The sequence below is a fragment of the Enoplosus armatus genome, chromosome 8, assembly GCF_043641665.1.
Source record: "Enoplosus armatus isolate fEnoArm2 chromosome 8, fEnoArm2.hap1, whole genome shotgun sequence".
In the NCBI taxonomy this organism is placed as follows: domain Eukaryota; kingdom Metazoa; phylum Chordata; class Actinopteri; order Centrarchiformes; family Enoplosidae; genus Enoplosus; species Enoplosus armatus.
Window position 1 is genome coordinate 12,961,244 of NC_092187.1, and position 24,574 is coordinate 12,985,817.

At 41.9% G+C, this 24,574-nt stretch overlaps 2 protein-coding genes across 3 annotated transcripts; both read right to left on the bottom strand.

Moving 5' to 3' along the window:
- Window positions 1–267: 267 nt before the first annotated feature.
- On the bottom strand, window positions 268–4,874 carry dhh (desert hedgehog signaling molecule). The gene is made up of 3 exons (XM_070911216.1): window positions 4,566–4,874; window positions 1,608–1,869; window positions 268–1,454 (listed from the first exon to the last, which is right to left on the bottom strand). Exons 1-3 carry the CDS (start codon window positions 4,872–4,874, stop codon window positions 634–636), a joined length of 1,392 nt encoding a protein of 463 aa, XP_070767317.1. The 3' UTR covers window positions 268–633.
- Window positions 4,875–11,345: 6,471 nt separating this feature from the next.
- On the bottom strand, window positions 11,346–23,794 carry lmbr1l (limb development membrane protein 1-like). 2 transcript variants are annotated; one of them, XM_070911217.1, is made up of 17 exons: window positions 23,732–23,794; window positions 17,913–17,997; window positions 16,086–16,119; window positions 15,577–15,716; window positions 14,937–15,040; window positions 14,682–14,805; window positions 14,524–14,592; window positions 13,993–14,057; window positions 13,811–13,883; window positions 13,626–13,712; window positions 13,423–13,499; window positions 13,247–13,324; window positions 13,073–13,146; window positions 12,766–12,856; window positions 12,574–12,640; window positions 11,978–12,139; window positions 11,346–11,431 (listed from the first exon to the last, which is right to left on the bottom strand). In XM_070911217.1, the coding sequence occupies exons 1-17, from the start codon at window positions 23,792–23,794 to the stop codon at window positions 11,346–11,348; spliced, it is 1,479 nt and encodes a 492-aa protein (XP_070767318.1). The 2 variants fall into 2 exon arrangements, with proteins under 2 accessions (XP_070767318.1, XP_070767320.1); XM_070911219.1 differs by having other exon boundaries at window positions 13,626–13,705; window positions 13,807–13,883.
- Window positions 23,795–24,574: the final 780 nt, after the last annotated feature.

A 24,574-nucleotide genomic window follows, 5' to 3' on the forward strand; every position in this document is an offset into this window, starting at 1 on the left:
TGTAACATACATAATGCCCAACTACGACCCTACAAATGACCTTTTTGCATACGTCTCAGGTTTTACACACAAAGCAACTCAGTTTTGCTGAACGAGCAAAAGACAAAAATCAGCTTAACAGACAAAATGTGAGTGTTGCTTAATAAAATGACATTTTAATTTGTTTTATGACATGACAACAAGTGAGGAGGTCGTACAATACAATACATGTAGTGGAATTATTAGAATAAAATGAAACATTTATATATTATGATTCAGAAAGTACAAAAATAAAAATTCTGCTCTGGGAAAATCCATTCCTATTCCATTTGAATATATATATATATTTTTTTTTTACATATATAACTGAAATAATTAAATGAAATAACATGATGTACAAATAGACTATGATACAGTCATCTTGGCATGACCATTTTTACATCAGACAACGTCTCATCAATCTCTTATAAAATATCACTTAAGTATTAGCATGTATATCATTATGATAGATTATAATGCAAACAATGGTGAAAAAAGCAAGCTAGCCTTTCAGGTGCTTTTTAATTTATTGAAGAAAAGACCAGGAAGTGTTAAATGTATCAAAGTTGTAACATTGCACAGTGCGACGTGTACTGAGTCTACAGTTTTAGGCTTTTAAGGATGAAATGAGTTGGAGTCTAAAAAGATGCATCCGAAACGGTACAGTAATCTAGCATACCAGTGCACGTCTGATGTCTTTCTTTGTGAGGCGTCTTCTTTCCTTTCCATCCTCAGAGGTTCACTCAGATTGTCTTGTTTGTTCAGAAAGCCATTATTCACATCTACACCTGCTTTGTCTTTCTCTGTGGCTAAAGTGCTACAATGAAATGGAGTCTTAGTGCAAGCTGTTTCACTGTCTGTGGTCTGCTGTTCTCTTGATGTTTCCCCCCAAAGTAGCTGGCTGAATGAGGAGAGGAGTCGCACAGGTCCAAATGCCCAGTGTGCAAGTCTGTGGTCCTCCACCAGTGCATAGCTGGATGCCAGCACCCCATCAACAAACACAGTTCCACTTTCTGTTAAGGGTGCATACACTCCCACACTCTCCTCTATTGACACTGAGATGACTGGAGATGGACGTACTTGACCCTCTGCTGTATGGACGAGAACACAGTCTCCTGTTTTGGCTCTGCTAGCAAACTGAGCCTGATACTCACTGCTGTCAAGTCTGCAATGGGGGGATAAAAAGACCAAGTGATGTGGAGTAAGGGCCAATCTATGGCCATCTTCTGTCTCCAGAGACAGAAAGGTAGACCAGCTGTCTTGGTCCCGGTGCAGAAACAAGAGGACTTGGCTAAACACAACTTGGCCTGTCCCAGACAGGGCCATGACTCTGTCCCCAGGAGCCAGTGACGACAGGCTCTTCTGCAGCCCTCCAGCAACAGTCACCCGGGCCCAGCCGGAGAAACAGCCACCTTTTTCCACAGCAACAGAATGATCTGCAGGAAGATCAGCAGAAAAAGCCAAGATGACTAAACACAGATTGTGTTCCTTTTTTCGCTTAAATATCCTGATACACCATCCGCTGAAGTGATGTAATTTGACACAGTTAACTGCACGATCTTGTACAAAAGCTTCCTCCTTAAACTTACCAGCTTTTACTGAGCAGTGGATGTGATATTTGGACTCATAGTGGACCCAGTCAAAGCCGGCCTCCACAGCCAGCTGGGCTAGAAGGCCATATTTCTCAGTTTCTCTGTCGTTAGTGGTTATGTCTACGGCCCGGCCTTCATAGTGCAGAGAGCCGGCAGGGTGGTGACCGTCCTCGTCCCAGGCCTCTGTCACGCGCAAGTGCACCCCTGGCCACTGGTTCATCACTGCGATAGCCAACCTGTTCAAACAGTCCTTACATCGCTAGGAACAGAATGAGACAGAGGGAAAGGGTTCAGTTTGGAACAGTATTACCTGATAAACTGGACAATATATGGGACAAAATGAGCTTTTCACAGATATATTAGCATTGGCATATATGTTGGTCGGTAAGTAACAAGAAATTGCAGCACGGAAACGCCAACGATACGTTTGAGGTCATTTAGAAACAGCATCGCCATTCCATAGTTTGTCTACCACAGAGCATTGAGTCTCACGACTCTCATATGAAATATTTTATCCTCTTCCTTTTTTCTAACAGCAAAACATCCATCTTACAAAACATTCAACATTCGGGTAGCCATTCATTTAATAGCAGATATCTATCCACAGTCGAATGTGTCAATCTTTGAGTTTACTTCTTAAATATTAAACTTTATATACACATTTTGCTGTTTAAAGTTGTTGAAAGCGACAACAAAATAGAATCAACAGGGGCTTCAAAAAGATTAACTCATAATCATTATCAATAACAAACTGGAGGGACTAAAAGCACATTTTATTCATTGTAATATATGTTGTATCATATCTTGTGAATGTTTTTATGTAGTTTTTATTGTAATCCCTCTTTTAGCTTATCATTTTGCCATGTAAAATTATTGTGTGTCAGGTGAGGTGGTGGGTTTTTTGTATTATACTGTTGTTAGTTCTTCTCTTGTGTCTTTGGATATAAGGATATATAAAAGAATATCAAAAAAAGGATTCTCAGTCTATTTTAAGGACAATGATTATATTTTTAGTCACTCGGTCTGCAGCATGTGCCATGCACACCACTCAAGTAGAAGTCACACTCGTAATCATTCATTTACAGGGGGAATGGCGCAGCCTAAGAGTACAAGAGGTATGTACAGTATGTGAGCCTACAGTACACCTCAGTGAGCAGACTGATCTCAGTGCAACCCACAAGAAAACGATTCCAGTGTTTCAACACTGTCTCTGGCTCCCAGGTTATGATTGTTTGTCTGCTGGCATCCACGCACAATCCCTCCTCTACTCTGTTAAAGGCCATCTCAACCTTGCTCGAACAATCAAGAGTACAAGAACAAAGCGACTGTAGCCAGTTTGGCACATTCCTTGGCCTTTTCGACAGGGTGACAGAATAATCAAGGCCATTCTCTGCCTTTCCAGATTGTTCCAGGCATGAGTCTCTCACTTTCACCCCTGAGACATTTGATCAGAAATGTGCACAGTGACTCTTAACACCCCCGTGGGCCGTGATGTTACAGACTGTGTCAGCATTGTCACAAAATAGCAGGCTAAAAATGACGACGTCAGCAACCCGAGGTGATACACTCATTACCATCTCCTGAAACACGTATTCTCTCCTGATGTGGCAGGTCGTGACCTATAATGGATTGAAGAAAGCTTATCTTGCAACTAAGGGTCAGGAAAGAGAGTGAGAGAAAGTGATGAGGGTGTGTGAGCGGGAGAGATGGAGGGAGAAAAAGTTGGGTGAGAAGAAAGCAGAGTGGCAGAGAGCTAAGGTTGGGACGAAAGAGAGAGGGCAGAGGGGAAGAATGTATGGGCATGGACTTGGGAATGTGACAGCGAGAGTGAGAAAGCGAGAGGGACAGAAAACAAACTGGGTACATTTTTCTGGCAATGCCATTGAAGAGAGGCGTTTCATTGTCAGAACTACAATAGTCGCTTTTCCGACGCTGCCATTACTTCAGCAGGCGGGAATTTTGTATAGGCGACCCCTCTGAGCCTCCAAATGACGCACAAAGAGCGTCTTTGACATGTGGGCAAAAGAGGGGCACATGCACACATACACACACACTCAAACTGGGCATCGGCAGGGCACACACACATATATACGACCGCAGATTTTCATCACATACAATCACTCAGGGAGGGGAAGGAACACAGATTCATATCCTAAACAATCACAGAAAGCCGCAGCTGACGTCGGAGTGTCAAGAAACCCTGTGGTCATGTTCAGCAGTGTGGCATTCAAAATGTTTTGTCAAAAAAGCTGTCCATCTCCCTGCCCAGATCTTAAATCCTCTTGGTCAGCGATTGTCTTTTCTAGGCATGGGATTTGAATTTGGATACCTATCCCCGGTAAACATTAAGGAATTCAAGTTTAAGTGCCATGCCTGGATATTTCTCCTGGTAAGCACACGGAGAACCTGTCACAGGAATAGTTTTATTTCCAATAACAAAGACTCTGGTTAAAGATTAAAAGGAAGTGTTCCTGAAGGGGAGCGCAGTCTCTTAAGGGGTAGTGTTGAATTACATCCTGATCTTCTTATCTCAAGAAAAAGGGAGGGGAAGTTTGGTTAAAACTTACTCACTCTGTGTTGAACATTTGTTTGTGTGTTAAGAGCCTGGCAAGGGGAGGTAGTGTAGAGTGCGGCAAACAATGAATGATGTGATTTGATTTGAAGGTGCCATGCTGGGGTGGCAGGAGGGTATGAGCTGTTGAACTGCTTACTGTCTCTTCGTGTGAAGGTAGTTAATCAGTCATCCAGCGTGGTATTGGCTTGAAAAGGTTCAAGAGACACCAATGAGAGCATCCTCAATCTGCGGCTCGCTCTCTGCCTGTGTCATTGTACTTACCATCCAACAGTCACCAGGTATCACTGGGGTCAATAGCAACACATGGTCCAGTGTGTCATCCCATTCAACAAAATCCTTAAAATGTTTGAACCTGATTTACCACAATACACCGACCTCACCTTAGTCATGAAGCGGTCTGCGTTGGTGTTCTCCTCATCCTTGAAGACGATGTCTGGGTTGTAGTTGCCCACAAGTTCATTGAAGCGCTCAGAGTTGCGTGTGATCTTGCCCTCTGCTCTCCCGCTGGCACCGAGGTTGTTTTCTGAGAAGTTGGGGAAGAACTGCTTGTAGTGCATCGCTGTGAGTTTCCTGGGCCTGGGGCGGACGCCGTACCCGGGGCCCGGTCCACATCCCTGGACCAGCCATATGCAAGTCCACACGGCAAGCAGGCCGAGCTGTGCCAGGCGGGCCCACCAGGTCTGCTTCATTGGGGAGGGTTGGGGCTCCCAGGAGTCAGTGGCTCACAGTGTCTACAGTGGTATCCCAGGTCCAGGTGTGTGAGAGCATGTGAATGGGGGTCAGATCTTGGTCCATTCCAAATCATGTGGTATTAGAGCTTTTATTGTTATGACAAAAACCTTTCAACTAATTATTGGTACATGGGGGTACGTATTTTTCCTGCATTCACTCTTGATCAGAAGAGAGCTTAGTAGTACAAAGTTCTGACTCTAGGTTTGTGCTGTTTGGATAATTGATCTGCGACCAAAAGCTGTTCTGATTGGCTGAAATCTATAAAGTTTGGCATCAGGTATTAAAAGTAACGTTTCTGTCCAAAGATCTCGCCAACTATCTGCAGCCTCTAAGCCTCTTGTGAACTGAAAGTCATCTCCGTACGTCCTTCGCAGGTACCTGCCTCGACGCAGGTGTTTTTCATGGCTTTCAAGTCACTTACCGCTTCTCCTCTCCACGCAGTTCCTTTGACGAGACACACAAAACTGACGCGCACCAAAAAAGCCCCGACGGCTCCCTGCAACTCCTATGGACGCTCCTGTTGCGCTCTCATCCTCTATGTCCATCCAGAACTGTGTCTCTTGAGATTGTTGTTTTTTTTCTTCCTTCTCTCCTTCGTCCACCGTCTTCTGTCGCGTTTCAAGGCTCCTGGCCACCTTGCACCAGCCATTGGGTCTTATTAGCGTCCGGACAAGATTGCCCTCCCTTCCTCTGCGCGCTCCCACTGCGACAGCACACGCCTCCAATTCAACCTTACAAAGGACATATGACTAGCCTACTTATGTTAACACAATGACCCCCCCCCCCCCTCCCCTCTTAAATATTTAAGGGCAAACAAAATACCGATAGTTTGGGCAATTTTTCCATACCAAACTGCAAAGTTAAATCAATGACACCCTGAATGGTTTACTTTTGGGACACATGACAATTTAGATATCAACTGCAACTTTTATTGGGCATATTTAGAGCACATACAGTATATTTAAAGTTGAAAAACCTAACTTATATCAATTGAACAGTTTTGAAGACTGAAATAAAATAGAAGTCTTTGCTTCTGTCCACTCATCCCACCCATCAGTGAGTGGACTGTGATGACTCTGTGCTTATGTTATTAATAGACACAAGTTGAAGGTGAGGGTCTAAGAGGGAACACCAAGTGTCCAGCCTTGACACCCCTGACTGTGACTTACAGTGCTGCCTTCCTGTGTTTGGGGAGCTGGCCTGACCCCCCCCCCCCCCCCCCGAACCCAGTGCACCCAAGACCTCTCCACTGGAAACACCCGCTGGCCACATCAACATATTATTTTTATCCGTCTCAGAACAATAGCTGGGAGAGCCATAAAATGTGTCAGATAATGCCAAAGAGGGAGCAGAAAAAGAAAGGAATCATTGTGTCTCAGGGGTCTGACATCTGCAATCACATACGGAAGCTTAAATTAATGGCAGGTTAAAGGTCGAAGTGTGACACAATCCTATCTGTAGCTTCCTGGAACACTTGAGGACTCACTGCATCATGGCCAGTTTCTTCACAGCGACTTTGTTTCAAAGAATCTTTAGCCCACTCACAACAGAGCTGCTCGGTACTTTCGGGGTGTTTGTGTATGTAGTTTTGTGTCAGTGCATATCTTAGTTTGCATGCAAAAGATGCCTCAAGATTAAATCACGATGAAGAAACTCTTGTAACGTCCAATGAGCACAGAAAGTCTTATCTAAAAAGCACCTGTGAACTGCTCATGCTGTGCCTCATCTATACAGCACATAACATTTGCTTTTGCGTAGTGATGAGGCATAGGTCACCGAGCTCCACAGTGACCATGGAGAGGCATCCTTGTTAGGGAAGTTTCCAGAAGATCCCAGGATGTTGTGGGGAGGGGTGGCAAGGCGAAGCTGCATCTTCCTGTCCTTATGATAAACATGGAGGAAGGCTCGAGTCTGGCCCGAGCAACACAGATGAGAGATATCAGCCTTCATGACAAATGCAGGGAATGACTCAATCAAAAAAAGCAACAAACACTTTCATATCTACAAGTACCCACACCGACGTTTCTCTTCAAAGTCGTAAGAGATTTCCATCTGACATGAAAGGGAAGGGAAGGAAGCAAACATCTGCGGGTTGGAGATGGAAATAAAGTCATTATTATTAGTTTTTTATTTTGGTGCCCCCATCCTCCTGCCTCCCCTTGCCTCCTTCTGGCTCTTAGCATTTCACTCCCCCATTTCAGGATGGGAGTACATGGCTGGGTGAATGGTTGGGTTTCCTGCAAAAGCCACAGCACAGAAAACGAGATCTTTCCTGCCCGGGTTAACCTACCCTGCTTTGTTCTTTCCAAATGGAGGCTTGTGCTTGCACCTGGGCGAGTGGTCAAATACAGTACATACCTGCAAGCCAGGTTTTTCTTCAGCCAAGGATGAAATTAGGATTACAAGCTCTTTTTTTTTTTTTTTTTTTTTAAGGATACAGTCGTTGTAAAAGACAAATTAGGTTTTGAAACAATGCTGGATTTGACATCTCAAGTGTTTGTCTTGTCTCTTGGAGCTGAGTAGACACTCTGCAGGATCCACTTCCTCAGATGGAGGCCGTTTGAAGGGTTGTGGGGGGAAAAGGAAAGTCAAGGAACTGACACCTAACCACCTCCCTCCCCTCTCCCAAACACACACATCCTTTCTCTCTGCCCACCGCTGCACCGCCCATTCCACTGTCTCTCACCATGTTATCAGCGCAGGAAGAGGTAGGGTGGTGCATTCTGATGTGGCTGCACACACTGGATGATTCTGGGCTTATGTATTGTAACTCTCATCTTGGTAGTTACTCGCCACGCTTCACCTTTACACCCGTCACTGCATGTGTCACGTGATGGCTTCAGGTGATGGCACTGTGATGTAAAACGTGTTCGTAAAAGTCCAGGTTTAAGTTGCTTTGCTCAGCCTTTGATTTGGCACCAGTGAGCTGAGGTTGAGGCGATGCTGCACTGCAGTGGACAATAGACTGAGAAGGGTGGAACTTCCTGGCCCCAGACAAGCAGGTCAAAGGTCAGGTATGATGCTATACCTTGTTTTGTGAACCTGATCATTTACATTGTATAGATTACATACTGTTTGCTCAAATCGTTCTCTATTGAATAGAGTTGACTTGTGATATTACAGGTTTCTCCCTAAAAATCCATGTCACGCCAGTCACCCAATGAAACAAAAGGCCTGCGGCAGTCAACTGTGTGAAGCAAGTGTGCCGTGAGTGTGCACACAGGATGGCGGGCAGCTATGGCGAACGGACAGAGTGAGCCATTATCAGTTGATTAGCGAGCAAGTCTCGCCTTTTCCTGTGAGTGCTTCTGTATTTGCAAGTGTACAAACGAGGGAATAACAGCCCCTAATGCACTTTGGCATGAACTTCAAACAGCCAACTGTCAGGAAAGCTAATCTGTGTCTTTTTTCCCCCCTTCATTCTTATGTTTTGACAATAAAGATAGCCTATCTCATCCCATTACAAGCTGCCCGTCTCCCGCCTTGTCCCTGATATGCCCGACAACCAGTCCAATAGAGTGTGTGACCCAATGGGACTGCTGGGACACTTTGATTGCACTGCTATCAACCTTTATATTTTGCTGCAGGGAAAGGTGCTATCCTCGTGCTTCCCCAACAAAATCCACAGCTATGTGATATGTAGGGTTTCTTCAATAGAGAAAATTCATTAAATCCAGAAAAAAGCACCAATGGCAGAAACTGGACTCTATTTTTTCCAACCAGTAACACAGTGTAGTGTCTAGACAGACTTTCAGTAGCACAGTTCGCATTGTTTTGTTAAATTCAAAGAGAATTTCAGTTCAAGTAGTGGGTTTTTTTCTTTTTTTGTTTGTTTTTTAAACAGAGGAAGGATTTATATTCACTTGGCATCATTTGGCAATATTGTCCTAAAGGTGCTTCCAAAGTCATGTCCCAAGGAATATAGTGTAACATGACTGTAAACTGCATTCATTTTAATTGTTTTTGGCCGTCTGAATCACCACCTTTTGACCTCACTTGTGACAGCATCAGTCAGGGGTGTGTTTGTTCAAACATTAATCGCTTTGAACAAACTCTTTGTTTCAAGACGTGCCGATAGTGCCCAAACCTCTCCCTCACACACCTTATATCTGGCTTATGTGTCACTTCCGCAGAGGGTAACCAGTCTCCAGATGTGCAAGTAATGTTACGGCGACAATTTGAGTTCATTTCCTTTTAGCAAAGGAAACGCAGTGTAAAACAAAACCTAAACCAAATAAGCTTAATTAAAACATCCAACAAAACAAAACAAGAAATGCAAACAAAAATCAAGAAGCAGAAATTAATCAGAGCTGGGGTTTTCTTGAACCGACTTCAGAAAAATGAGGTGAGGAAATAAACAATAGGCAAGGAAAAAGGATGGAAGAAAGGAGGTGGGGGAGCGTCGCTTCACCTCCTGATTTGTAGAGTTTTTATCTGGCAGTTGCATCGGAGTGGGGAAAGCGTGGGCTACGGCTGTAGTGGCGTCCTGGCTGGACACTGCTGACAGACAGGCCAAAATACTGCTTTCTTCTCCTGCTGATTAAAGAAGTGCAACAAAAGGGTGGGGGGACGTAGAGGACACACGCCCTCACCAGTCACACACACCCACATCAGATCAGTCACAATGTCGTTATATTTCATAAAATGTAGCAAACGTGTCACAGCATCAAAGAAACAGCTTACAGTAAAAGTCACCTTGATGTGCATCCAAAAGGACACAAAGAATTTAAAAACACAAGATGAGTTTTATTTCTTTCTGCTCATAAAACAATGATGGTTAAAAATTCAGTTTAGAGAACCTGAAAAATTAGAGCATTTCAAAAGTAAACAATAAACGCACTATTTTTTTTATCTTTGAGAACAACTCTAAAGTTTTTTTTGTCCCAACTGCATCACAGTCAACATTTTTAACACCTGTTAAAAATCCTAAAAGTCAACATGTGAAGTATAGATGCCCATAAATAATGATAAAAACAGTACATTATAAACTTTGTGTTCCCAAAAACCAAAAGAAAATTCCCAGATAAAGTGAAAAAACTAAACCTCAGAGTGCTCCATATTAATACATATTAATAACTAACCAGAGAGAGAGAGACTCATACACAACACAGAGGCTGGTGTTGTGTGTGAGAGACACTTCCCCCTGCTGGTCAAACTTACAGCTAATAACCTGCTGATACAGCAGCAAAGGCAAACGGTGACACATAGCCACCAACACATTGACGATGATGAGATACAGCTGATAAACATAATAGAATTTCAGTTATCAAAATATAAAAACTGACATTGGAAAAGATTGCATGGATTGAGAGTCACATTTGCTTTTTGAAAACATTATGAAACTGTTCACCTAATGTCCAACAAAGAGGAATGAGATGAAAATAATACTTCACAGAAAATCAATAGAAAGTATACAGACATTTTTAAAATTACTTTTGGTAAAGTTAAAAAGTGTACTTTTACTTACAAAATATTGCACTTCTCCACAGAGATTCTTAATAATTCACAGTTTGATAGGTCAAAGGCAGAAATTCCTCCAAGTGAGTGTCACATGGCATTCAAAGGTCTTGCATAAGACAAAGTGTAAAGCTTTCTTTTTTGTGTATTTTTGTAAATCAATGAGTAATCCTCAGACTTCGTAAGCTTACTGTTAGCTACAAAAGTAAAAACCCTGCTCAAATGGTAAATCACCAGAGAAAATGCTCTTAGTTCTGCTAGTTAACAGGGTTTGTAAAAGAGCTCCAACACTGAAACTATTACCTCAGTCTCACATTCACTGTGTAACCTGCGGATCCATAGATAGACAAGGTACTCTGTATCCTATTTGCTCCCAATAACAACTTCCTCTCATTAACCAAACTAACACTGGGACAGACTGGACTCCCAAACGCATTGGAAGCAAGATTCCCAATCTTAAAAATAGTGGTGCAACCTAAGAGAGGAAAGCATGGGGAAGCTGTGGAGAAAGAGAGAGCACTCAATCAACCTGGAGCAGGAAGAGGAAATGATGTCACAGCTACAATGTAATATTTCAAAATAACTCTGCTGACTTTCACATGTGTCAACAGAGCAACAGCTATCCACTGGATCCTCTTTTCATCAGGCACCAGGCTTAAATCCCTTTTGCCCTTGTTCCAGTCGCAACCATGACTCAGCTAACTGCTTATACCAATATTTGTCCTTGCAGTCAAATAACTGCACAAAATGGGACCCTGATATATTGGTCATTAAACACACCTTCAGGCAGAGCTCCCACTGGACAGCAGACAGACTCGACACCTGCTCCAGTCTCTTCACACGGGACGACCCGACCCATGTACCAACAGGCAAAGGGACTGAATTGCAAATGCCTTTAATCCAATTGGTGCACATTTGAAGTGGCTCAGTTTCTAAAAAGGTTAGGGAAAGGCAGTGGCGAGGAGGAGAAGTCACTGGATTTTGGACAGTCCACTGGCCAGGAGGAGTCTGAAGGGGACGGTGGAGCGTGACACAGTTAAAGGCAGTCTGTGGAGACCTGCAAAGAAAGAAAAGAAAGGATCACAACAGCACAATCACAAGGTGGAGCACTAAAACTTGCAAAGCTAAGAAAAATAGTGATTTAGGTCAAATTAAAGTCTATCAATCACAGAACAAAAGTGAGTTGGGAGGCAATGGGAAAGTGCAGGAGAGCTGCCATGGTGCAGAGATGCTATCTGTACTGTGAGGAAGGGGATTGCGTGTGTGTGTGTTTGGCGTGTCCATGCTCTGAACGCTTGTTTGTGTTGGGTGGAGGGGTAGAGGGCGTGTGTGCTGTGAGGGGTCTAGGGCGGTGTGCCTGAAGGTCCCCAAGGGAACCCGACTCTCCTCTTGTCCCTTTACACTTTCCTGAAAGAATTGTATTCTTTCTATCTGAGGAAGAGAGACCAGCCCACAGGGAAATGGGGCCAAAGGTGGGAAAACGTATGACACAGCTACCCAAGTGCAATGAATTTCAGCACAACACAATCCCACAGACACAAAAAGATACTCATACAAAATACTTTCACCTAACTTAAAAGTACAAAAATGAAAGCAGACTGACCAAAGGCACGGATGAGCTCTCTCTGTACTGCCCAGGTGACGGTCTTAATCAGGGAGGCAGAGGTGAGACCAGCAAACAGCATGTTGTACAGGAAGACGATGTAGAAGTTCCCGAGCCAGTTATACCGACCAAAGTCTCCCAGTAGATCGAAGCGTGTGATCCCTAACACAATGGAATACAAGCAAAAGAAAATGTTTTACTTGTGAATGAACTGCTGAAGCCAGGCCTCACCTGCAGCAGCAGTATTCATGACATACAAACGCCCTCTAGTGGGCATTACTGAAACTACAAGTAAAATGTTGATTCAGCAACTCTTGACTTTACATACTAGATGCTGTGTCCCAATTCCGTACTACATACTAATTGTACACATTACGTGCTACATAACAATTGTCCAAGTATAATATTTTTGCAGTTATTATACAAGAAATCTATGCAACTTCAAAGAGAAAGAGCAGAATGTTTTCCCAATGGTTTTAATATGTTTTTATGTTTTCTACACATACTAATAAAAATAATTAGTGTGCATGGAACTGGGACATGGCTGTAGTCTTTGCTAAAATGCAGAATTTATATAATTTATGCTATGTCCTTACCAAGTGTGCGTGAAAAGACTGGCAGTGCTGAGCTCAGGATAAGCAGTGAAACGCAGTTTGCAATTATCTGAAATGAACAGAAATGTAGAGGTTACCACAAGGAGTAAACACAGAACATCACAAGCTTCTGGTTGTATTTCACTGCGAGATCTGGTGAGATAAGATGCACGTAAAAGGTTAGCCATCAGATACCTGTGTGAGGTTCGTGTCTTGTGCACGAGGCAGGAGGCCAGTGAAGAGAGGAGAACTATAGAAGCCCACCACTGAGGACACCATCAGATAGCTGAAATTAATTTTAAGGACAACACTGGAAAGAAGTCTAACATACTTACAGTAAAATTAAAAAGTAAATTATCAACATTTTTTAATGTATGAATATAAACTGCAAGAGGCAAGATCACATACTGGTCAAATACCAAGGACAGTCTGTAAGTGATTGAGTCACAGCCAAATGAACATAAGTTAACTCTGTGTGCACACACACAGGGATAAAGGATACAGGATAAGGACTACTTGAACTGCAGCGCCCAGTGAGCCGAACATGGAGAAGGAGGCCATCCCCAGGTGTGGGTCCTAAAATAGACACAAAAATAACAATCACATGTAGTACACAGGAGACTGGCTGTTGCACACTGAGCAAATGTTCCCAAGTTCCTTCTGGCTAAATCCTTACCTCCATTCCTCTGGGCAGAGCCGTCTCATCCAGGAGCAACTCCAACACATTGAAACAAACCATCAGTACACACATCACCTGAAGAGACATGAACAGTAACAATAAAACAACCATCCGTGTTAATAAATAAGAGTTAAAAACAGCCTGTGAGAATATATGAATAAATAAGCATGTACCGTCAGTGCGAGTAGAGCAAGCATGGCCAGTGGATAGCCCAAGTTTCGCTGCCATGGGGACGCTTTCCTACGCATTTCTGTGAGGAAAGCCAGAAGAAAAAAAGAGAAAAGCACAAACAATGAGTGTACAGCAACAAATGACTATTCAATGTAATCAATGTGAGAGAAGCCCAGCAGAGAGCAGCCTGTTCAATCAATCTTACCTAGGGCGATGCGCTTGCTCCGGACTGTTTGGTACTCTTTTTTCATCGCCTCAATGTTCAGCTTGACCCAGCATGACGTGCTGCCACCTTCAAAATCAGACAACAACACATGATAGAGACAAAAAGTCAGTCAAACGGAATCATCAGAAAATGGCAAAGGAGTGTGCTCATAGTGACGCACTCACAGTTCAGTTTCCTGGAGAGCGAGTCTTCCTCAAATGTGGTGCAGCTCAAAGTATCTTCTACATCTTCCAACAGCTGAGGGGGAGAAGAGACATCAATCAAAAAACTACAGTTCACAACCACAAGACAACTGTTGATGTAAAGGCTACTGTGAAGTAGGGAAGCGTTTTATTCTGTGACTCACCCGTGGTTTGACCAATAGGCTGCCAGTTACACTGAACATTCGGGACAACCCAAAGGGAGTGCACACTGAGGAGAGAAACACACAGATGGTGATGTGTGTGAAAGTAAAATAGCATGAATCATTAGTTTTATAATTTCTTCACTTTAATAACCTTATAATAAGTCTCTGGAACGCCTGTAGTTGAGGCCCTGTATAAGGGGCTGTGAAGACATCATGTTAAGTGTAACCAAATGTTCTTGTTAACAGATCATGGCTTCTTTTAAGTGGTTGTTTGTTGTTTAACTGTGGGCAGAGAACCAATTGCATTTCACTGTGAAACTTTATTCTTCCTCTGGGGAGACACTTCCCTCTGCCTTTTGTATCAAGGTAAGGTCTCCTGTATTGTACAATATATCTTAACCTTCAACCAGTCAGTATTTTATATATCATTTCATGAGTGCTGAGTGTTCGCAGGCAATTTCCACCACATATGCAGATGTCATATGATACAGTTTTTAGCTGCTCACGCAATTGTGATTGAGATATACTTACACAAAAGCAGCAACACTCCAAACAGTGAGATGCCCGAGTACAGGTAGGGAAGGTAATACTCCCACAGGTCTGAAATTCAGGGAAGGAGAGTATAAGCAACTATATTAATTATAGCTGTCATTGGGGGATCTTCAGGTATAATAATGCATGTGACTCACCATAGAGGCTCTTCCTGGCTATGTTGTCGTGGAGGAGGGCTGATGCCACCCACACAATGCCCAGCACAAGCAGAGCCAGCAGCAACAGCAGCACAACGGCTTCATACACTCGTGCCATAACCCCCTACACAAACACAACAGATACTCTATGATCAACAGGTTCACACACAGATGCTGTCAATTTACAGGTAAGTTATAATTGAATGGTTTTGGAGTCTAGAGGTGCCATTTGTGAGGGGATGCCAAAACCTGTACCTTTTTGGACCCTGCAAATCCCTCAGACTCCGTGAAGAAGTAGGCAAAGGGCATGAGGAAGACCAGGGACAAATTGGAGAAAAGGAAAACTAGGTTCCACAAGCCTGACAAGAGAAATGTTCCAAATGTTAGTTTTCAGTGTAAACATTCATGAGGGTTAAAATAGCAGTGAAGCATTTTGGCAGTACCATTGTCAACCACTGTGAGGTATAGTCCAGCCAAGCAGTGTAGCATAACAAGACTGGCTACCAAGTCACATGTGCTCAAATAAAAAATGTGAAAAACTGAGACTATCATCAAAATGTTTCTCACATGAAACGACACAACAGGCCTGGTTTACTATTGGGCTTCATAACTATTTACTTGACATCTGAGTTGATCAATTGACTAAACAACAACATTGTTTTCAATTGGAGTTGGAGGGTTTGATTTTTTGAAAACCCCAAAAATGCACACAGCAAGGTGACAGCCACTCTATCCATAATAATGATCTGTTTGGACACAGGACTGTAGTCTATTGATTTAGAGGTTATTACCAGTGATCCTCATTAAATCAAGTTTCAGACAGTAATGCCCTCTGTTGTTTTCTATTATTATCAACTGTTTGGTGTTGTTGACTAATAAAAGCATTAAGATGTACCGTGGATAAGAGATCCATTGAGCCACTGCATGTAGTAGCTCTGTGGGAAGGTAAGCAGCACCTCATTGGACAGAATGGAGATGGGGAGAAGGAGCACAGCACACACTGCGACAGACAGGGTGAACGTACACAACCACAGCCTGGGAGAAGGAGAAAGACAGGCTATCAGTGAGGTGACATTTGTGTTTGTGTGTTGTGTGCATCAGCCTCACAGCACAGCCTAGGTGAAACACTAGGGTGGCCCGGGATAAGCTAATACAGTGCCAGCGTGTAGGGACAAAGGGCAGTGTGACACTGACGTGGCCCCATCCCAACAGACAACCACATGAACACACAGTCGCACACAAGACAGGGCAATAAATCTATAGCCAAATGGCTTCAGGCCACCACACATGTCACGTTGACTAAGGTATCTGCTAAATCATTCACACTGACACTAATCAAAGTGAGTGATTGAGAACAGATTGCTGTGGGTCAGCTAATCATTAATCATAGAGGTTTACACTTACGAAATTTTGTTGACGGTGGCATCTTCAATATCATCTGAAACAGAGTAGAGAAAGAAGGATTACATCTATCACGAAAGAGATTCATATTTCTATTTGTTTTTACATCTGTAAAAACATTCAACATTCTACATTCAACTAGGGTAAGTTGCTATAGACATAAGCAAATTATTTTTTATACTTTAAAAATACTATTAATACTATAATTAACTTTGTAACTCAGGAAGGCTTAAACACAGGTCAGTCTGAGTGCAATCAGATAAAGTGCTGAAATGTTAATAGACAACAAGTCTGTGTGGTCATAAGAAAGGTAAAAGCTGTCTGGGACAGTGTGTGTCTGTGTGTATACTGTATATACATAGGGGAAAGCTGTAACAGAAGCAGTCCACACGAGGATGAAAAAAGCAAAAGTCTCACTGGCCTCAGAGTGGGGAGTGAGTGGGGGACGAGCATGTTAGGAACATTCTGTTCAAGCAAGACCAGGACTCTAGTAAAAACCGAATTACTATGGGTAGGAAACTGCAAAGAGTGGAGCATTAAGAATAACAAAGGGACCAATCTGTAAATGTTACTGTACACAATCAAATTCCAAAAGACCTATTGAGTATCATGCAACATGCTATAGATCTCTAAAACTATACTGTATGAATTGCTGTACTTGGCTAAGTAATGTACACCACAGTACATGATACTGTAACTTCTTCCTGTGCAAATGTTGGCACAGCTGTTTAATAATGAGGTAAAGCCTGAGGGGCAAAAACCAGTTCTTGACTCCTTAATGTAAAAAAACAACTCTGTTGTTGAGCAGATTGCACAATCGTCATTTAGCTACAGGGCACAACTGTTCTGCTATTGTTGATGCAACATCTACAGTACTCGGTTAATGCATAGCAGGTTTCCTCCCCTAAAGAAATTAGGAAAAAAGAGAGTTGGCCATCCCCCAGGTTCCAACCCAGCCCAGCCACAGCGAAGCAGAGGGACCTGGGTAGTTGGACATCCTACATCTGCTTCTAATAGTGGCAAGTTATTGGATGTATTTGTTATCAGCCTAGTCACACGGCAGAACTTTAAACATTTTATTAGTTTTAATAATAGAGAACATATTGTAGATCCAAATACATGGAGGTATGTTGCACTTATGCAAATGGTTGTTTGTCAGCTACAAAGTTGTTATTTGCCAATACTGTGTTGACCAAAACATATTTTTGTTACTGTCAAAACTAAAAGCCAGTAACTCAGATAAATGACAAATTGAGCCAGTTTCATGATGTTGGTTGTCCAGTACTATGCGAGTTGAAAAAAGATCTCCTTTGAGATGTTTTTCATCCAAACAGAGGGGCCTTAAGTTACAAACATGTTTATCTTGTAGTAACAGTCTTCACCACCCCGATCCACAGGGATACTGCCTGAAGAGGTGGTTACATGTTGCATAACACGCCTTCTGCACCTCTGGACTGTTCCAGCCAAGGTCCAGAGCCTTGGGTTGGAATTTGCAAACCTGACAGGCTGTGTGTAAACTTGGGCTATATTTACTGTACATGTATGCAAACACAGAAAACAGCTATTTTTAAAAGCAGCCATGTATAAATGTGTAGATATATGCAACTTAGAGTGGGCAGTGTTTGAACAATACCTGTGCTTGCTTGAAAAGTGTGGCCTACATACTCTGTGGAAAACAAATCCAAAAACACCTATGTAATCAGTACGCTTCTCAACACCATCAATTCCCCTCCCGGCATTTCTCTGTGAGCCTTTGATGGAAATGTTTCTCACAGAGCAGACTGTGTGTTGCTGACATTAAAAGGAGGAGAGTAACTTTTTAAAACTCACCTGTGACAAACTCTGCAGTCTTCTTGAAGTGGGTAAGTATGAGGTAGGACACCATGTAAAGGCACGTAAACAGGAGTACGCAGATCTGCAGAAGAGACAAAGGAATTTTATGCGCGTCATTTCCATTTTGCACAGTTTGAGAACATGGCTAATAAAAGGAGATGGTGTTATTTCTTGTTTAAGCAGCTAATCGCAAAAAGAAAGTGCAGCCCTTTAAACAAACTGTCCTGTTTTGTCCAGAACTACTGATGATGAGCAACACATTTATTTATTTTTATGTTGGCTCTTATCTCTGATTCAGTAAATTCTGATAGGTCTTAAAAGTGGGGGTGGATATGCAGCATAGATACCAAAAACATCCGGAAGAGACAGAAAAGGCATACAGAGAGGAGAGCAAGCATACTTTCACAGCTGCAACATATTTGTTCCTCATAAAATATTCTGTTTTGTGTTGTGCAGATAAACAGCAAGAAATAAACAAAAAGAGGCTGTGCATTGCTACAAATGCAAACAGCCAAAAACATTCACCATTTCGCCAAGGTCAAGAGAGACAGATGGAGTCTGAAGATTACCACTTTATTCCAACAAAGAGCGAAATGGGTGACAGTGATAAAGTAGGAAGGATTAGGGGGAGTAAAAGAAAGAAGGGTTAATACCAGTGACAGATAGTCCCCATACTGCCTGTAAAGATCATCGTCTGACATTACACTAAATCTACTGACAAATTTAGGCTAAACCTATGTTCACTCAGTAATCTGTTGTCTGGCAAAGCTCTGAACATTTCACCCCAAAGACTGTATGACCATTAGGCCTATACAAAACATGAGAACATTTAATGAAAAACACATCTTAGTTAAAATGTATCTCCACATCTTTCACATAAACTCTATTTCTGTCCACTCCGTGCAGCAGGGTGGACAGTCTACAAACATCCAGTCATTGCTTAAACACACACTCAAATATGTCATAACTGTGTGGACCTGTCAGGAGAAGAAAAAAAAAAGACTTCACAGCAAACAAACTGACAGACACATCCCAAACACATCTGTGTACAATGCTAAACTTGTACTTCAAGAATGAGAATACAATGAAAACTTGAGTGAGTGACAGAGGATGCATGCACTCCCGCTCTGCCACAGCATATTAGGTGCTATGAATAGGAACGCTCCTGGGCCATGTGGAAATGAAAACTAAGCATGTGAGTGTTAAAGTCCGACAGCTCCTGTCCCACATACATGCCCATCTTAACAATCCACTCACTACTTTTCAACACAAATACTAAACAAGACTATAAGTCTATAGCTGAGCTTGCTACATGACACTGTAGTGCTCATTTCACATCAAAAAACAAAGTTGTTCCATGGATAAAAATTAGTAAAACAGCTTTACTATTCTTACTATTACCCCTTCTAGATCTAAATATTTATTGCAGACACTCTGCGTCTGTTTTATTTCAATCCATTCAAAAGTAACAGTGCACCAAAGTGTTGGACTGACAGATGAATGAAATGATATTGCCAAATCATGAGCATTGATCAAAACATTTCCACCTGGCAGCTCAGAGGGAGCCCAGTGAGGGTAGGACTAGAAGTTTGTCCCTGAGGGAACAACAGCAACAAACAGAGAGAGAGCCCTCTGGAGAATGACAGAAATGTGGCAACATACTTACTGGTGCAAAACCAGTTTCTTAAAAAGAATTAGCAAAATGAGTTCCTTGGAAGAACAAAGAGCCTAATAATTCATTATTTTTAAGCATCAGGTTTCCATGAAAGTTATGCTACAGTAGAACAACAAAAAGTCCCAGAGCAGAGGAACTATTCATGGTGAGACAGCGTGCATTTACATCAGTGAATTTTATTATTCTGAATTCATAACAAAAGGGTACTTTAAAATGGATCACTGGGACATATGGACATATGGTACAATAACAAATGGGTCTGGGGTATGGGCATACATCCCTCCTCCTGTCTGCTTAGAGGAGGTGCAAGATGTTGACCCACTTTAGAATGGAAACAAAATCTTATAGAAGAAAAATCAACAACAACACACAAGCAGTTGTGTTTCTGCTTCACAGAATCTATAATACTGTTTCACAGCTACCGCCTCTTTGGCTCAGCCACAACATTTTTTTACAGGAAAAAGCTAATTTAAAAAGTCAAACATATCTTGTCACACATAGACCTACCTAACATGCTGCATTGCTGCATATGGCTAGAAAAGTGCATTTCACACTAACATAAAAGTTAATCTGTTGAGAAATACAGTGTTTTACTGTGTAGGTGGAAATGATCATTGGTAACATACTAGCTGCATCACACAAACAACAATGGCCTGAACATAGCAACTAATCAGCTCAGTCTGCAAAATAGTTCAATAATGCAGTCTAATTTGGCAAGGAGCTTGCTATGGTTAATCCTACAAAATGGAAAGCAGGGAACAAAGGGTGGGTATTGGGTGAGAAATAGGTGGAGGGGCAGAATAACACCCTTTCGGTCCACGTATGTGGGGGCACGTGTTGAGAGCTGGCAGTACATAGGAGGCCCCTGAGAAGAGAGATTAAAAGGAATTCAGCATCCAGTGAGACATCTTTGTGTTGAACACAAAGTCCCAGGGCTCAGAGTTCATTCGGAGCATTTTAAAATTCACAGAGTAACCTAAACATCTTTGTGCTGACTCAAAAAACAATGAAGCTCAAATGTTTTCGCATCTTGCCTAACCTTTCAGTTCCTGTAATAATAATTCAAAAGGAACTGGAGGTTGGCAGTGGCACAGCACATCCTTGCAAAATGTCAAGTGGACTCCCTCAGAGTGTGTTATTTCAGGGGCAACTAGCCTCTTGTCCAGCTAAACACGTTCAGACAAAGCGTGACAGCCTTTGTTTACAAGTAAGAGGATACATTAGGCAAGACCTATTCAGGATTTATTCAACAGCCAGAAATAACTTTAAATGTTGCACGGGCAAAGCCATCCTAATCCAAAAGAAGGTGGGCAGCTGCAGCATGTTGTGTCAAATGTTTTGATAATTTTACTGGAATGTATCCTCCAATGTTTGATAGCTTAGTGATATGAGAGTGAGGTAATGATGTCCTTGAGAATAGAAAAATGAATAAACAACGTGATAACGTGGTTAGAATTTTTTCCTCCAACAAAGCCATTATACAGTCTCTCCTTAAAAAATAAACAAATTAAGAAGCTAATTTGATCCAACCCTCAAAACAAACAAAATTACAAATAATTTATGTCTCTCTGCCTTCTCTCGAAACTCCTACTCCTCCTAGTGATTCTTAAACACACATTTGTACTATTACATTTTCTACCCATGTCTTTTATAGATAACATGGCACTCTAACAACTTTTCTCAGGGTGACTTGACATCTTAATGCGTGCTGATGCTGGGTGTTCCATTTCTCTACTTATCATGAACTTTTATTCTGCTGATCATTGATCCTTCTTGATCCCTCCCGGCTCAGGGTGTGGGCTATGGGGTGTGTACTCTTGGCTCTACCATTCACACAAACTCACGCAGACAATTTCTTTATAATCAACCTTGTTACATTTGCTAGATGGTTTAGCTGGTTATATTGTTAGTCATCCATTTAAAGAATACGTGGTGTGCCACATTAGACCAACGCATGAATTTTGAGTTGCATGTTTACATGGTACTGTTTTTTATGCCAGTCAGGCACAGAATTTTACCATTCGTCTCTACTCCAACAATATATTGTACTGAGAACTATTATTATGTAAATGAGCCTGTCTGTCTTCTGAGCACTGAGAGATTATTGCAGGCGCAATATGCATGTCCTGTGACTCTGGAGCAGGATCCCCAAAGTAGTTTTATAGGCCATCTCTGTCTCAGATTATAACAATTCATGATACAAGGGTTCCATGTGTTTGAAAAGACCTTTAGCCTGATCAGTTTCTGGATGCTCAGCCATAATAAGAAATCTCCCCTATATTCAATGTTTGCAGCTTGCAAGTTTAGATCAGCAATCACCAATATCTTCCTTCAAAAAGATGCTTGGTTAAATGAGATGCTATTTATAATACAAAGGGAACAGTAATGTTTTAATACACCTGATTTGCAGACATTTGTGGGCTATCTAGGAACCTTTCCTTGACTGTATAACATGCTTGTTATGTGTGAAATACTACTGCAGTGTTTACACTGCTGCCACATATTCTTCTTTTCAAAATGAGCTGACCAATGATAAGCTTGGCCTAAAGCCATTAATAACCAGAGATGCAGGCAGTCTGAGAGCGAGCACTGAGAAGGGATGGTAAGCTGGAGACTCGAGGCCAGGCAGTGGCTTAAGAAGGGGGTGTCGACTAATAGCATTAGGTCTTTAGGTGAAAGGGACAATGACAAAACAAGGGCATTAGAATAGATGTGGGCACGTCATGGTATTGTCCAGAGGATGTAATCAGCTCTGCCTGCGTTACCCCATGTGGGCAGACCAAACTAGTCCCTAATAACTTTAATTTGGAAATATCCTAGTGTACCACTTGGAAGCAGAAACGTAGAAAGACACTTTTGGTGTTGTGGAGCCGCGTCAGTTTCAAAAACACCTTAAATTGCTTCATATTATTCTGCTTTGGATGTTTTTACAATTTAAAGCAACAGGCCTTTTTCACAGCAGAAAAAGCACAGGTGTAACTAATAACACTAACAATGGTTCAGTCCCATAAAGTGTCCAATACAATATCAGAGTCCTGAAACTGGGACACCTATAAATACATATATACTGTCATTGTTGATGTTATCCTTGCGGTTTTGCTGCTATGACATGTAAATGTCCACTCTGAAAAACATATTTTGGCATCACTAGTTCATTCATTCTACGATATCATTTCTGTTTTGCTGTTGCACTGACTCGATCTCCCTTGGGGATTATTAATTTCTATATTACATAATTCATCCAAAAATGTACATCCGTTTGCTGGCCTAATCTACAGCTGCACAGTCTGGCTCATCTTCTCTTACAGTGCTAGTACAATCTGAGTTTTGAGTGCTTTTCTTATCTATTAACAGTTGAGCAAACCAGGACAAATTGATAACCACTGATTCTAAAATACGCAGCAGAAAATATGTGGTTTGACATCGTCCCTTTGGGTAGACGGTATCAGCAATATCTCCAAGCTCATGAACTACCTGTGAGATCTGATTGTACTTTTTTTTTTTTAGGGATAAAGGTCAGTGTCCATGTGCCTTGCTGTAACTGAACTGATCTTTCTGGCAAGTCTGAAGTTCAACAGGCTGGTGGTGTTACACAAAACAGAGGAAGTCACTGGAAAAGAACTGCACAAGTAAAATGCATCATTAGCAGTATAGTAAAACTGAAAATGTGAAGTAGGGTGATCGAAACCATAGCGACCAGATAGAGGAAGATTTGAGAAGAGGTCCAAGTTGTTAAAAACTCAACAGAAGAGCCCCAGATGCTGTGACGTTAGGCTCCTTCGTGTTCCTGTGCCACACCAGTAAAGCTAAGTTACCAAATGACCAGCTGCATCTGCGCAACAATTAACTTAACTAGCTAGCTTAACGTCTGTACAGAAGTTCAGCTAACTGCCAGAACAAGCGAATTTCAAACATTAACGTAATCTTGAAGTCACGTTAAACTTACAGTTACAGATACTGATGTTCAATGCTGAAAGATGAGACTTTGACAACTTTAATTTGAGAGGTGAACAATCGCTGAATCATAGCAACAGTAACTCTTAACTAGTCAAACGAACTCGTACTGGTTAGGTGGCTGACTGTATTGTTAGAAGCGACCCTCATATGCATATTAACCGACCATTAGCCCAGCGTTACTTACGATGGTCTCCCGGACACGGTTGTGGAAAAGTTGCTCTCTAACCGACACGTCGTCCGTTTCCATTCTTCGAAACCATAACAGTATCCTCAGGCTTAAAAGCGCATGAGGGAAAATGGTGAAAAAGTTAAAACGCGGGGCATCCTCTTAAAATTACCAAGGTTGTGGGGCTGGCCAGCCCCGGCTGCATTTAAACGGCTGAGCTGGTCGTCTGCTACACTCCGCTCCGATAAAAAGCATTACAGGGAGGGGACGTTAGGGGGCGGGGCTACGGGGAGGGGAGGAAGCCTGGAGAGCGCCACAGGTAGCTGTCAATCATCACTATAATTAATAGTTTTGCGTCATCATCATATTTATGTTATTTATACCCAAAGGTGTGTGCACATACTAAACATACCAGAGCCGTCAATCAGATATTACAGTGTTCATGCACTATGGGATGTGCGCGTGTACAGTACTGTACTTAAGTACAGTTCTGAGGTATTTGGCCTACTTTACTTTTAGTATTTCAATTTTATACTTCTTCTCCACTACATTTGAGATGGAATTATTGCACCTTTTACTCCACTACATTTATATGACAATATATAGTTACTAGTTACTTTAAGCACATTAAGATTTTTAAAATCTACAATCAGCATAATAAAAATATGATGCACTGTTATAGGCTACAGTAAATTACTGTATCAAAATTACTAATTACTGTAAAATTAGCTCCACGGCCAGATTAAATGCTGCTTACACGTTAATGCATCAGTAAAAATAATCCAACATCATAATAAACACTAATATAACACTGACACAGGCTATTATGTCTGCATAATAGTACTTTTACTTTTGATACTT